Source organism: Babylonia areolata, chromosome 21 (genome assembly GCF_041734735.1).
Source record: "Babylonia areolata isolate BAREFJ2019XMU chromosome 21, ASM4173473v1, whole genome shotgun sequence".
In the NCBI taxonomy this organism is placed as follows: domain Eukaryota; kingdom Metazoa; phylum Mollusca; class Gastropoda; order Neogastropoda; family Buccinidae; genus Babylonia; species Babylonia areolata.
The window spans coordinates 51,473,755-51,487,631 of NC_134896.1; the positions used below are offsets into that span (position 1 = coordinate 51,473,755).

The following is a 13,877-nucleotide window of genomic DNA, read 5'->3' on the forward strand; positions in this document are numbered from 1 at the left end:
TTGTTTGGGGGGGGGGGGGGGGAGGTGGATGCAAGGAGGGTGTGGGGGTGTGGTGGGGGTGGGGGGCAGGGGTAGTGGGGGGTGAGGGGGGGAGGACACAGACAGGTCACTGCTGGCCTTGTTTGGGGGGGGGGGGGGGAGGTGGATGCAAGAGGGGTGTGGGGGTGTGGTGGGGGGGGGGGGCAGGGGGAGTGAGGGGGGGGAGGGCACAGGCAGGTCACTGCTGGTCTTGTTTGGGGGGGGAGGTGGATGCAAGGGGGGCAGGGGGAGTTGGGGGGGGAGGAGGGGAGGGCACAGGCAGGTCACTGCTGGGCTTGTTTGGGGGGGAGGTGGATGCAAGGGGGGGCAGAGGGGGCTCAGGGGAGGGTTCGGGGGGGGGGGGGGGGGTGGTGGTGGACAGGGGAGGGAGAGGACAAAAAGAAAAAGTCACCAGAACTTCGTCTTCATCAGGTAAACAACACAACACTGTTCAGGCACAAGTCTGCAGGATAATCCCCCCCCGCCCCCCCCATCCAAGCAAACCCACCTCCAATGCTGACTTGTCAGGAATCAAACAGCTGAGAAATAAATAATCACTGGCAGATTCAAATGCTATGTACAAAACCAGCTACAAGGATGCTGTGACAAAGATCACATACACAGGCAAATGTTGTTTACTGTATTCATCAGTGTACGCACAAACACACATACATGCACACCACCCGCATTCTCTTTTTCTCTGGTGTTTCCACATTCAGCTCACTCCCTTGTCGGCTTCTCTTCTCCCCCCCCCCCCCCCAGCACCCCCACCCCCACACCACTGTCTCCTTCTCCTCCTCTGTCCACCAGGCCCTGTGGGCAATGCCAGACAGTCAGGACACAGGCTGTGGCACTCAGCTTTGGTTCTCTGCCTGCTGATCACCACTCAGGCCTTGCTCCTCGGGCCATGGTTCCATCTCCACCTGCTGCCTCTCTCTCTCTCTCTCACACACACACACACACACACATACACACACAGAGGGTGCATGAAGTTAACCACAAAGAACTGCAGATATGATTACAGACCGCACACAATATCACAGTAAAAAAAACAACAACAATAAAAAACTAAAAGCAACAAAAAAAAAAAAACCCTCCGCTTGTACTGGCAAACAACTTGGCATTGCCTGTTTCTTACTCTGTGCCTCTTTTGTTGCACACCCACGCTCCCAAAAGCGACCACTCTGTTTAAATGTAACGTTAATACCAGGCTTTTTGACAAGACGATGAAAGTAAGTAAATGGACAGTCTCTCCTCAAGACACTTGTCTGCCCCCCAAGATGACGTCAGTAAGCAGCTGCCTCTCCTCAACACACTGCTTCTCTTCCCCCACCACTGGCTGGACAAGAACGAGGCAAGGACAGGGTAGTGGTGGTGGAGGCGATGGAGGGTGGAGTGGGGTTGGGGCTGGGGGTGGAGAGGGAGGAAGGAGGAGGCTCAGAGGTTGAGGACCTCGTGCAGCACGCTGACGTGGCGGGCGGCCATGTTGGGGTCGGAGTTAGCCTTGTCGATGAGGCCCTGCCCCATGTGGTCCCACAAGCTGGACGCCAGGCCGGTCACTGCTGACCGCAGCTCCCCTGACCCTGACCCCCCCGCCACACCTGGTGCTGCCAGCAGGTGCCACAGCAATGGCAGCACGTGCAGCACGATCTGCTTCGGCTTCCTCGGGTACACCCTGTCCGCCAGGTCTGTGGACATGACACACTACATTAACCTTGGGTACATCCTGTCCGCCAGGTCTGTGGACATGACACACTACATTAACCTTGGGTACACCCTGTCCGCCAGGTCTGTGGACATGACACACTACATTAACCTTGGGTACATCCTGTCCACCAGGTCTGTGGACATGACACACTACATTAACCTTGGGTACACCCTGTCTGCCAGGTCTGTGGACATGACACACTACATTAACCTTGGGTACATCCTGTCCGCCAGGTCTGTGGACATGACACACTACATTAACCTTGGGTACACCCTGTCCACCAGGTCTGTGGACATGACACACTACATTAACCTTGGGTACATCCTGTCCACCAGGTCTGTGGACATGACACACTACATTAACCTTGTTAAGTGGAGTGATGGCCTAGAGGTAATGCGTCCGCCTAGGAAGCGAGAGAATCTGAGCACGCTGGTTCAAATCACAGCTCAGCCGCCGATATTTTTTCCCCCTCCACTAGACCTTGAGTGGTGGTCTGGACGCTAGTCATTCGGATGAGATGATAAACCGAGGTCCCGTGTGCAGCATGCACTTAGCGCACATAAAAAAAAACCACGGCAACAAAAGGGTTGTTCCTGGCAAAATTTTGTTGAAAAATCCACTTCAACAGAAAAAACAAATAAAAAAACTGCACGCAGGAAAAAATAACAACAAATGGGTGGCGCTGTAATGTAGCATTGTGCTCTCCCTGGGGAGAGCAGCCCGAATTTCACACAGAGAAATCTGTTGTGACAAAAAGACAGAAATACAAATACAAATACCTTGGGTACACCCTGTCCGCTAGGTCTGTGGACATGACATGACTCATTGTACAACATGACACACTCATTAATGACTGGGACTTTCACACCGTGACCATCACACCCGCACCAAGACTACTACTACTGAAGGTTTGACACTACACAGAAACTATCACATCAATACTGTTTTCACACCTGCACAGCCTTTCCATACCAAAAGGAGGACCAAGCAGAGCAAACCAATAGGCCTAGTTTGCATCAGTTTGACATGGTACAGTATATGACACCAAACTGAGGCTTTCACACCCACACCCAACTTTCACACCTGCACAACATACCCACCAGCTCTCTCTCTCTCTCTCTCTCTCTTCACAGCAGACAAAAACAGTGAGAAGGATTGAAAAGAGCAGCTGACTCACAAGCGACTTTGACGACCATCTCTGCCTTACTCTGACCCGTGGCACACTGGGCCTGGTTGGCAAAGGGCTGGATCAGGAGGCTCTGGTCTGTACACACCAACCACCACATCACTTCACATCACTTCACATCACTCTTCGTACACACTTTTGACACTCTGTACACACCAACCACCACATCACTTCACATCACTCTTCATACACACTTTTGACACTCTGTACACACCAACCACCACATCACTCTTCATACACACTTCTGACACTGGTCTGTACACACCAACCACATCACTTCACATCACTCTTCATACACACTTCTGACACTGGTCTGTACACACCAACCACATCACTTCACATCACTCTTCATACACACTTCTGACACTGGTCTGTACACACCAACCACATCACTTCACATCACTCTTCATACACACTTCTGACACTGTACACACCAACCACCACATCACTCTTCATACACACTTCTGACACTGGTCTGTACACACCAACCACCACATCACTTCACATCACTCTTCATACACACTTCTGACACTCTGTACACACCAACCACCACATCACTCTTCAAACACTCTGGTCTGTACACACCAACCACATCACTTCACGTCACTCTTCGTACAAACTTCTGACACTCTGTACACACCAACCACCACATCACTTCACATCACTCTTCATACACACTTTTGACACTCTGTACACACCAACCACATCACTTCACGTCACTCTTCATACACACTTTTGACACTGGTCTGTACACACCAACCACCACATCATTTCACATCACTCTTCGTACACACTTCTGACACACTGGTCTGTACACATCAACCACTAACACAGGTGTTCCATGTAGCTCTGAAGGGCCACTTACCCAGGTGTTCCATGTAGCTGTGAAGGACCACTTCATGAGGCTGAGGAGGACCACTTACCCAGGTGTTCCATGTGGAGGACCACTTACCCAGGTGTTCCATGTGGAGGACCACTTACCCAGGTGTTCCATGTGGAGGACCACTTACCCAGGTGTTCCATGTAGCTGTGGAGGACCACTTACCCAGGTGTTCCATGTGGAGGACCACTTACCCAGGTGTTCCATGTAGCTGTGAAGGACCACTTACCCAGGTGTTCCATGTAGCTGTGGAGGACCACTTACCCAGGTGTTCCATGTAGCTGTGGAGGACCACTTACCCAGGTGTTCCATGTGGAGGACCACTTACCCAGGTGCTCCATGTAGCTGTGGAGGACCACTTACCCAGGTGTTCCATGTAGCTGTGGAGGACCACTTACCCAGGTGTTCCATGTAGCTGTGGAGGACCACTTACCCAGGTGTTCCATGTAGCTGTCCAGGATGGCAGCGGCAGTGATGTTGATGTCGCGGTTCTTGGAGGACAGGTTGGGGACAACGGAGGCGACGGCCATGGAGACGACGGAGGGCAGGGCCTCCTTCAGCATGGGAACCACCTGCTGCATCACCTTCAGCGCCTGCAGGTTCACCTTGCTGTTCGAGTCCTGCAGTCGCGGCAGGAACTTGTCAAAGATCTGAAAGCACGCATCATAGGCCGCTCATGACCAGGGCCACGTACCTGTTAGTTACTTCAAACCAGGGAACGAGAAGACAAAATAATGTTCAAAGGTCCAAGTAAGATTGTGATTAAGTTAAGAACACTGAAAACGGTATGAAGACCCAGATCCGTTTCAGTCATATGGAAGATGCAGCCCAGCAAACCCTACCTTAACGATGGTCATGGACAGTGTCAAGCCCTACCTTAATGATGGTCATGGACAGTGTCCGGCCCTACCTTAACGATGGTCATGGACAGCGTCAGGTCCTACCTTAACGATGGTCATGGACAGTGTCAGGTCATACCTTAACGATGGTCATGGACAGTGTCAGGTCCTACCTTAACAATGGTCATGGACAGTGTCAGGTCATACCTTAATGATGGTCATGGACAGTGTCAGGCCCTACCTTAACGATGGTCATGGACAGTGTCAGGTCCTACCTTAACAATGGTCATGGATAGTGTCAGGTCCTACCTTAACGATGGTCATGGACAGTGTCAGGTCCTACCGTAACGATGGTCATGGACAGTATCAGGTCCTACCTTAACGATGGTCATGGACGCAGTGTCAGCCCCTACCTTAACGATGGTCATGGACGCAGTGTCAGCCCCTACCTTAACGATGGTCATGGACAGTGTGTCAGGTCCTACCTTAACGATGGTCATGGGCGCAGTGTCAGCCCCTACCTTAACGATGGTCATGGACGCAGTGTCAGCCCCTACCTTAACGATGGTCATGGACACAGTGTCAGGCCCTACCTTAACGATGGTCATGGACAGTGTCAGCCCCTACCTTAACGATGGTCATGGACAGTGTGTCAGGTCCTACCTTAACAATGGTCATGGACACTGTGTCAGGCCCTACCTTAACGATGGTCATGGACACTGTGTCAGGCCCTACCTTAGCGATGGTCATAGACAGTGTGTCAGGTCCTACCTTAACGATGGTCATGGACACAGTGTCAGGCCCTACCTTAACGATGGTCATGGACAGTGTCAGCCCCTACCTTAACGATGGTCATGGACAGTGTGTCAGGTCCTACCTTAACAATGGTCATGGACACTGTGTCAGGCCCTACCTTAACGATGGTCATGGACACAGTGTCAGGTCCTACCTTAACGATGTGCATGGACACAGTATCAGGTCCTACCATTACGATGGTCATGGACAGTGTGTCAGGTCCTACCTGAACAATGGTCATGGACACTGTGTCAGGCCCTACCTTAACGATGGTCATGGACACAGTGTCAGGTCCTACCTTAATAATGTTCATGGACAGTGCCTTCAGGCCCTACCTTAACAATGGTCATGGACAGCGTGTCAGGTCCTCCCTTAACGATGGTCATGGACACAGTGTCAGGTCCTACCATAACGATGGTCATGGACAGTGTGTCAGGTCCTACCTTAGCGATGGTCATGGACACAGTGTCAGGTCCTACCATAACGATGGTCATGGACAGTGTCAGATCCTACCATAACGATGGTCATGGACAGTGTGTCAGGTCCTACCATAACGATGGTCATGGACAGTGTGTCAGGTCCTACCTTAACAATGGTCATGGACACAGTGTCAGGTCCTACCTTAACGATGGTCATGGACAGTGTCAGGTCCTACCGTAACGATGGTCATGGACAGTATCAGGTCCTACCTTAACGATGGTCATGGACGCAGTGTCAGCCCCTACCTTAACGATGGTCATGGACAGTGTGTCAGGTCCTACCTTAACGATGGTCATGGACAGTGTGTCAGGCCCTACCTTAGCGATGGTCATGGACACAGTGTCAGGTCCTACCTTAAAGATGTGCATGGACACAGTATCAGGTCCTACCTTAACGATGTGCATGGACACAGTGTCAAGTCCTACCTTAATAATGTTCATGGACAGTGCGTCAGGCCCTACCTTAACGATGGTCATGGACAGCATGTCAGGTCCTACTTAACAATGTGCATGGACACAGTGTCAGGTCCTACCATAACGATGGTCATGGACAGTGCGTCAGGCCCTACCTTAACGACGGTCATGGACGGTGTCAGGCCCTAGCTTAACGATGGTCATGGACACAAGTGTCCAGTCCTACCTTAACGATGGTCATAGACAAAGTGTCAGGTCCTACCTTAACAATGTGCATGGACACAGTGTCAGGTCGTTCCACACACATCTCCAGAAAGGTGTTGACAGCGTCGTAGCGGTCCCTCCACTCCCTCGCCCCCAGCTGGTTGATCATCGCCTTGATCTCCTCCATCGTCGCCTCGTCAGTTCGCCCCATCCTCCGCCGGGCTGGGGGCGTGCCGTTGTTGAAGCCGTCCATGTTGCTGTGGACACACGCAAAGCTGGTATAAGGTCACTTCTTTCCCCCTAAAATCACAGTTAACGTCACACACTGAACATGACCCAGTGGTCAGACTCACGCAATGGTGTGTTTCCTGTGCAGAAATCTACTCCGTTCAAGCAGACAAAACGATAGCAGCTGTGTATAATTGGTGTATCACCATGTGCAAAACACTATTTCATTCAAGCAGATAAAATGTATACTGGTATACTGCCCCGTGAAAAATGCTACTCCATTCACAACTTCAAAACAAAAGTACAAGTTCCTCCATAAATTATGCACAAACCATAAACAAAGGGGAGGAAAAACCAGCTGCATTCAGTATATCATTTCCTTCCTTTTTCCATCAACATGGGGGAGGAAAAATCAGCTGCTTTCAGTGCTTTCAGTATATCATTTCCTTCATCTTTCCATCAACATGGGGCAGAAAAACCAGCTGCTTTCAGTGCTTTCAGTATATTATTTCCTTCATCATGGGGGAGAAAAATCAGCTGCTTTCAGTGCTTTCAGTATATCATTTCCTGCCTTTTTCCATCAACATGGGGGAGGAAAAACCAGCTGCTTTCAGTTTATCATTTCCTTCCTTTTTCCATCAACAGGGCAAGGTGACCTGCTGAGGCTGAGCATCACTCATTCTGATTCATAACAAACAAACAATGCAACTGATTAGGACATAAAATGTTTTAAAAAAAATAAAAGTGACAAAAGAGGATTAACTCTCTCCGGACGAAGGAATGCATGAGCATTCCTACATAAAATGTATTCGGTTTCAGACGACAGAATGGAACAGCATTTTCAAGAAATAAAAATCCATCACACGCTGTACACGTGATTTTGTGATTAGCCAAGCAAAGTGCGCTATTCTGGGTCACTCCACAATCGAATGGTATGATTGGCCAGCCTGCCATGTGTGGCCCGTCTCACACACACGCTGACAAAGTCACTGACCGGTCGTCTGCTCGCGTGCCAGCCTGTTAGGAACGCGGGCTCTTCTCAAAATGTTGTGAAGCGAACAAGGCAGCGACAATAACGTTTTAGGGTTACCGAAGTACTTGAAATGCTACAAACTGAAGGGTCGGACATTGAAGAGGAGGATGATGACGAAGAAGAAAGCAAATTTAATGCAGAACGTGAGCATGGGTATGGTGATTCAGGGTGAAAAATTGGCAGTATTTTCTACATATGGCAAAACTGTAAAAATAATATGAGAAATTTGATTTTTTATATGTAATAGCTCAACACGTAATAAACCAGTTCAGAAAGTTTCATTTTCTTACTCTGTATTTTGTATTTTTTGTAATTTTTTTTCGAAACCCTTCCAAATGGGCCGTCTGTGGGGAAAAGCAAGGGAGAAAACTTGTCGTCCCGAGTGAGTTAATGTATAAATCATCATCATGAGCGCCATTATCAAGGAATGTGAGACAGTGGAGTGGTTTCACAATAAAAAAAATGAAAACTGATGACAACATGGCTGGGCCGCACACACAGCAGACATCTGACAAGAGGCAGGCCTTTTACCTGCTAGCAGAGCCGCCTCTCAGTGTGGATCCCATGCGACTGACATGACCAGACCTCCTCGCCCTCGCTGATGCCGTTTCGCTGGGCTTCTCACCCAAACCCTGGAAAAGGAAACAAAATTGAATGAAATAAATAAAATACAAGCATGGGACAGTCACTGCTTTAACTCTTTAGCCGGCATAGGTGACCTTAGTCGACTTGACAGTGCACTGCCATAGGCCACTTCAGTCGACATTAACCCTTTCACCGCCAAGCTTGCATTTATGCACAGGCGTGGTAGAAGACCCATGTCACTGAAAGGTGACCATTCATTGGTCTTTTATCCAAGAACCTACTGCTCTTAATGTTCAGTGGTAGGATAGGCCATATTTTCTATACATCGCAGGGGCAAATCCCCAGCTATTCTTAGCCACTGTCTTTTCTGTGTTTATACAACAAGGGAATTTTGTACTCTAAATTGACTGGTGGTGAAAGGGTTAAGGGATCAAGTTAAAATGACCACTTTTCATACTGTAACAAAACTTTGACAGCTGCAGTCGGTTTCCCAGGCAACAGAACCTTCACCGCCTGACCAAGTTTGAAGTGAACAAGTCTTCTTCTGCGTTCTTCTTCTGCGTTCACTCGTATGCACACGAGTGGGCTTTTACGTGTATGACCGTTTTTACCCCACCATGTAGGCAGCCATACTCCGTTTTCGGGGATGTGCATGCTGGGTATGTTCTTGTTTCAATAACCCACCAAGCGCTGACATGGATTACAGGATCTTTAACGTGCGTATTTGATGTTCTGCTTGCATATACACATGAAGGGGGTTCAGGCACTAGCAGGTCTGCACATATGTTGACCTGGGAGATCGTAAAAATCTCCACCCTTTACCCACCAGGCGCTGTCACTGTGATTCGAACCCGGGACCCTCAGATTGACAGTCCAATGCTTTAACCACTCAGCTACTGCGCCCGTCGAAGTGAACAAGTCCATTGTGCTGTTTTCACATAAACCAAAGCCTGTGACTGGAAGCTTTGAGTCTACAACACTTGGTGATCGGAGGAGTTTGTTACATGGCAATGGGGAGAGTATATCACACAGAAAGTATTGTTGTTGTTGTTGTTGTTGTTTTTTTGTAAGAATGCTGCTGATACTTAGCGCGTGTGAGTGTGTGTGCCTACACATTGTTCTTGAGTGAATCCACCATGTGTGTGTGTGTGTGTGTGTGTGTGTGTGTGGCACCCACCTTGTTCTTGAGTGAATCCACCATGTGTGTGTGTGTGTGTGTGTGTGTGTGTGTGTGTGTGTGGCACCCACCTTGTTCTTGAGTGACTCCACCATGTGTGTGTGGTGTGTGTGTGTGTGTGTGTGTGTGTGTGTGTGTGGTGTGTGTGTGTGTGTGTGTGTGTGGCACCCACCTTGTTCCTGAGTGACTCCACCACGTGTGTGTGTGTGTGTGTGGTGTGTGTGTGTGTGTGTGTGTGTGTGTGGTGTATGTGTATGTGTATGTGTGTGTGTGTGTGTGTGTGTGGCACCCACCTTGTTCCTGAGTGACTCCACCATATGTGTGTGTGTGTGTGTGTGTGTGTGTGTGTGTGTGTGTGTCTGGCCACCTGCCTTGTTCTTCAAAGACTCTACCATATGTGTGTGTGTGTGTGTGTGTGTGTGTGTGTGTGTGTGTGTGTGTGGCCACCTGCCTTGTTCTTCAAAGACTCTACCGTGTGTGTGAGTGTGTGTGTGTGTGTGTGTGTGTGTGTGTGGCTACCTGCCTTGTTCTTGAAAGACTCTACCGTGTGTGTGAGTGTGTGTGTGTGTATGTGTGTGTATGTGTATGTGTGTGTGTATGTGTGTGTGTGTGTGTGTATGTGTATTTGTGTGTGTGTGTGTGTGTGTGTGAGTGTGTGTGTCAGTGTGTGTGTGTGGCACCCACCTTGTTCCTGAGTGACTCCACGACGTCTTGGATGTTGCGCAGGGTGTTGGCCGGCAGGTACTTGGCCAGCATGCGCTCCAGGTCCTGGTGAGACATCAGCAGCCACAGGATCTTCCGTCCGTAGTATCTGCACAACACACATCACATGCACCACATGTACTTCTTCTGCGTTCACTCGTATGCACACGAGTGGGCTTTTACGTGTATGACCGCTTTTACCCAGCCATGTAGGCAGCCATACTCCGTTTTCGGGGGTGTATATGCCTAGTATGTTCTTGTTTCCATAACCCACTGAACGCTGACATGGATTACAGGATCTTTAACGTGCGTATTTGATCTTCTGCTTGCATATACACACAAAGGGGGTTCAGGCACTGGCAGGTCTGCACATATGTTGACCTGGGAGATCGTAAAAATCTCCACCCTTTACCCACCAGGCACCGTCACCGTGATTCAAACCCGGGACCCCCAGATTAACAGTCCAACGCTTTAACCACTCGGCTGTTAAGCCCGTCGCACCACATGTACCACACATCACATGCACCACACACAACACACATTGCATGCACCACAAACACCACACATCGCATGCACCAAACAACACATCACATACACCACACACATGCACCACACACTGTACATAGCATGCACCACACACCACACATCACATGCACCACACACCACACACAACACATCGCATGCACCACATATAGCATGCACAACACACCACATATCACATGCACCACACAAACCACACACCGTTACCTAGTTTCCTGTGAGCTGTCCGTGACCAACACATAGCACTGCACTGTTACCTTTGAGCTGTCCGTGACCAACACAAAGCACTGCACTGTTACCTGTCCGTGACCAACACAAAGCACTGCACTGTTACCTCTCCGTGACCAACACATAGCACTGCACTGTTACCTTTGAGCTGTCCGTGACCAACACATAGCACTGCACTGTTACCTCTCCGTGACCAACACATAGCACTGCACTGTTACCTCTCCGTGACCAACACATAGCACTGCACTGTTACCTCTCCGTGACCAACACATAGCACTGCACTGTTACCTGTCCGTGACCAACACAAAGCACTGCACTGTTACCTTTGAGCTGTCCGTGACCAACACAAAGCACTGCACTGTTACCTTTCAGCTGTCCGTGACCAACACAAAGCACTAAACTGCTACCTTTAAGCTGTCCATGACCAACACATAGCACTGCACTGTTACCTGTGAGCTGTCCGTGACCAACACATAGCACTGCACTGTTACCTGTGAGCTGTCCATGACCAACACATAGCACTGCACTGTTACCTGTGAGCTGTCCGTGACCAACACAAAGCACTGCACTGTTACCTGGTTTCCTGTGAGCTGTCCATGACAAACTGGGCGGCAGTGGGCAGCACACGGTCCGTGACGTCCTTGACCCCGCTGAGGATCTTGCCCGACCCCATGCGCTCCACCACCTCCACAAGGAACTGGGCTGTGGTGCGGCGCACTGCTACGTTCTTGTGTCTGCAGCACACACGTCTCCCTCATCACCCGTCTCCATCATCACTGTGTATCTATGATTTTTATCATATACCATTCCATGTGTCTGCAGCATGCGTCTCTCCATCGTCACTGTGTATCTATCATTTTTATCACATACCATTCCATGTGTCTGCAGCACATGTCTCTCCATCGTCACTGTGTATCTATGATTTTTATCATATACCATTCCATGTGTCTGTCTCTCCATCGTCACTGTGTATCTATGATTTTTATCATATACCATTCCATGTGTCTGCTGCACACATCTCTCCATCATCAATGTGTATCCATCATTTTTATCATACACCATTCCATATGTCTGCAGCACGCGTCTCTCCATCGTCACTGTGTATCTATCATTTTTTATCATATACCATTCCATGTGTCATATACCATTCCATGTGTCATATACCATTCCATGTGTCTGCAGCACACGTCTCTCCATCGTCACTGTGTATCTATCATTTTTATCATATACCATTCCATGTGTCTGTCTCTCCATCGTCACTGAGTATCTATCATTTTTATCATATACCATTCCATGTGTCTGCAGCACACGTCTCTCCATCGTCACTGTGTATCTATGATTTCTATCATATACCATTCCATGTGTCTGCAGCACGTGTCTCTCCCTCATCACTGTGTATCTATGATTTTTATCATATACCATTCCATGTGTCTGCAGCAAACGTCTCTCCATCGTCACTGTGTATTTTATCATACCATTCCATGTGTCTGCAGCATGCGTCTCTCCATCGTCACTGTGCATCTATCATTTTTATCATATACCTTTTTTCTTTTTCTTTTGCATTCGTGGGCTGCAACTCCCACGTTCACTCGTATTATACGTGAGTGGGCTTTTACGTGTATAACCATTTTTAACCCACCATGTAGGCAGCCATACTCCTCTTTCGGGGGGTACCATATACCATTTATACCATTCCATGTGTCTGCAGCACGCGTCTCTCCATCGTCACTGTGTATCTATCATTTTTTATCATATACCATTCCATGTGTCTGCAGCACGCGTCTCTCCATCGTCACTGTGCATCTATCATTTTTTATCATATACCATTCCATGTGTCTGCAGCACGCGTCTCTCCATCGTCACTGTGTATCTATGATTTTTATCATACACCATTCCATGTGTCTGCAGCACATCTCTCCATCGTCACTGTGTATCTATGATTTTTATCATATACCATTCCATGTGTCTGCAGCACGCGTCTCTCCATCGTCACTGTGTATCTATCATTTTTATCACATACCATTCCATGTGTCATATACCATTCCATGTGTCTGCAGCATGCGTCTCCATCGTCACTGTGTATCTATCATTTTTTATCATATACCATTCCATGTGTCTGCAGCACGCGTCTCTCCATCGTCACTGTGTATCTATCATTTTTTATCATATACCATTCCATGTGTCTGCAGCACGCGTCTCTCCATCGTCACTGTGTATCTATGATTTCTATCATATACCATTCCATGTGTCTGCAGCACGTGTCTCTCCCTCATCACTGTGTATCTATGATTTTTATCATATACCATTCCATGTGTCTGCAGCAAACGTCTCTCCATCGTCACTGTGTATTTTATCATACCATTCCATGTGTCTGCAGCACGCGTCTCTCCATCGTCACTGTGCATCTATCATTTTTATCATATACCTTTTTTCTTTTTCTTTTGCATTCGTGGGCTGCAACTCCCACGTTCACTCGTATTATACGTGAGTGGGCTTTTACGTGTATAACCATTTTTAACCCACCATGTAGGCAGCCATACTCCTCTTTCTGGGGGTACCATATACCATTTATACCATTCCATGTGTCTGCACCACGCGTCTCTCCATCGTCACTGTGTATCTATCATTTTTATCATATACCATTCCATGTGTCTGCAGCACACGTCTCTCCATCGTCACTGTGTATCTATGATTTTTATCATATACCATTCCATGTGTCTGCAGCACACGTCTCTCCATCGTCACTGTGTATCTATCATTTTTATCATATACCATTCCATGTGTCTGCAGCACATGTCTCTCCATCGTCACTGTGTATCTATGATTTTTATCATATACCATTCCATGTGTCTGTCTCTCCA

The 13,877-nt window shown here is 48.5% G+C and overlaps 2 protein-coding genes across 3 annotated transcripts in view; both read right to left on the reverse strand.

The window, feature by feature from the left end:
- Window positions 1-13,877, reverse strand: part of LOC143295950 (uncharacterized) — a 343,443-nt gene that overhangs the window by 47,372 nt on the left and 282,194 nt on the right. The window lies entirely within an intron of this gene.
- LOC143296479 (TOG array regulator of axonemal microtubules protein 1-like) overlaps window positions 514-13,877 on the reverse strand; it is an 88,793-nt gene continuing 75,429 nt past the window's right edge. For both annotated transcript variants that reach the window (XM_076608436.1, XM_076608435.1), the window contains 7 exons: window positions 11,592-11,750; window positions 10,231-10,357; window positions 8,316-8,416; window positions 6,582-6,780; window positions 4,226-4,442; window positions 2,904-2,990; window positions 514-1,706 (listed from right to left, as the gene is read on the reverse strand). In XM_076608436.1, coding sequence (XP_076464551.1) covers window positions 1,456-1,706; window positions 2,904-2,990; window positions 4,226-4,442; window positions 6,582-6,780; window positions 8,316-8,416; window positions 10,231-10,357; window positions 11,592-11,750 — 1,141 coding nt within the window. In that variant the 3' untranslated portion in view covers window positions 514-1,455. The remainder of the gene's footprint in view (window positions 1,707-2,903; window positions 2,991-4,225; window positions 4,443-6,581; window positions 6,781-8,315; window positions 8,417-10,230; window positions 10,358-11,591; window positions 11,751-13,877) is intronic.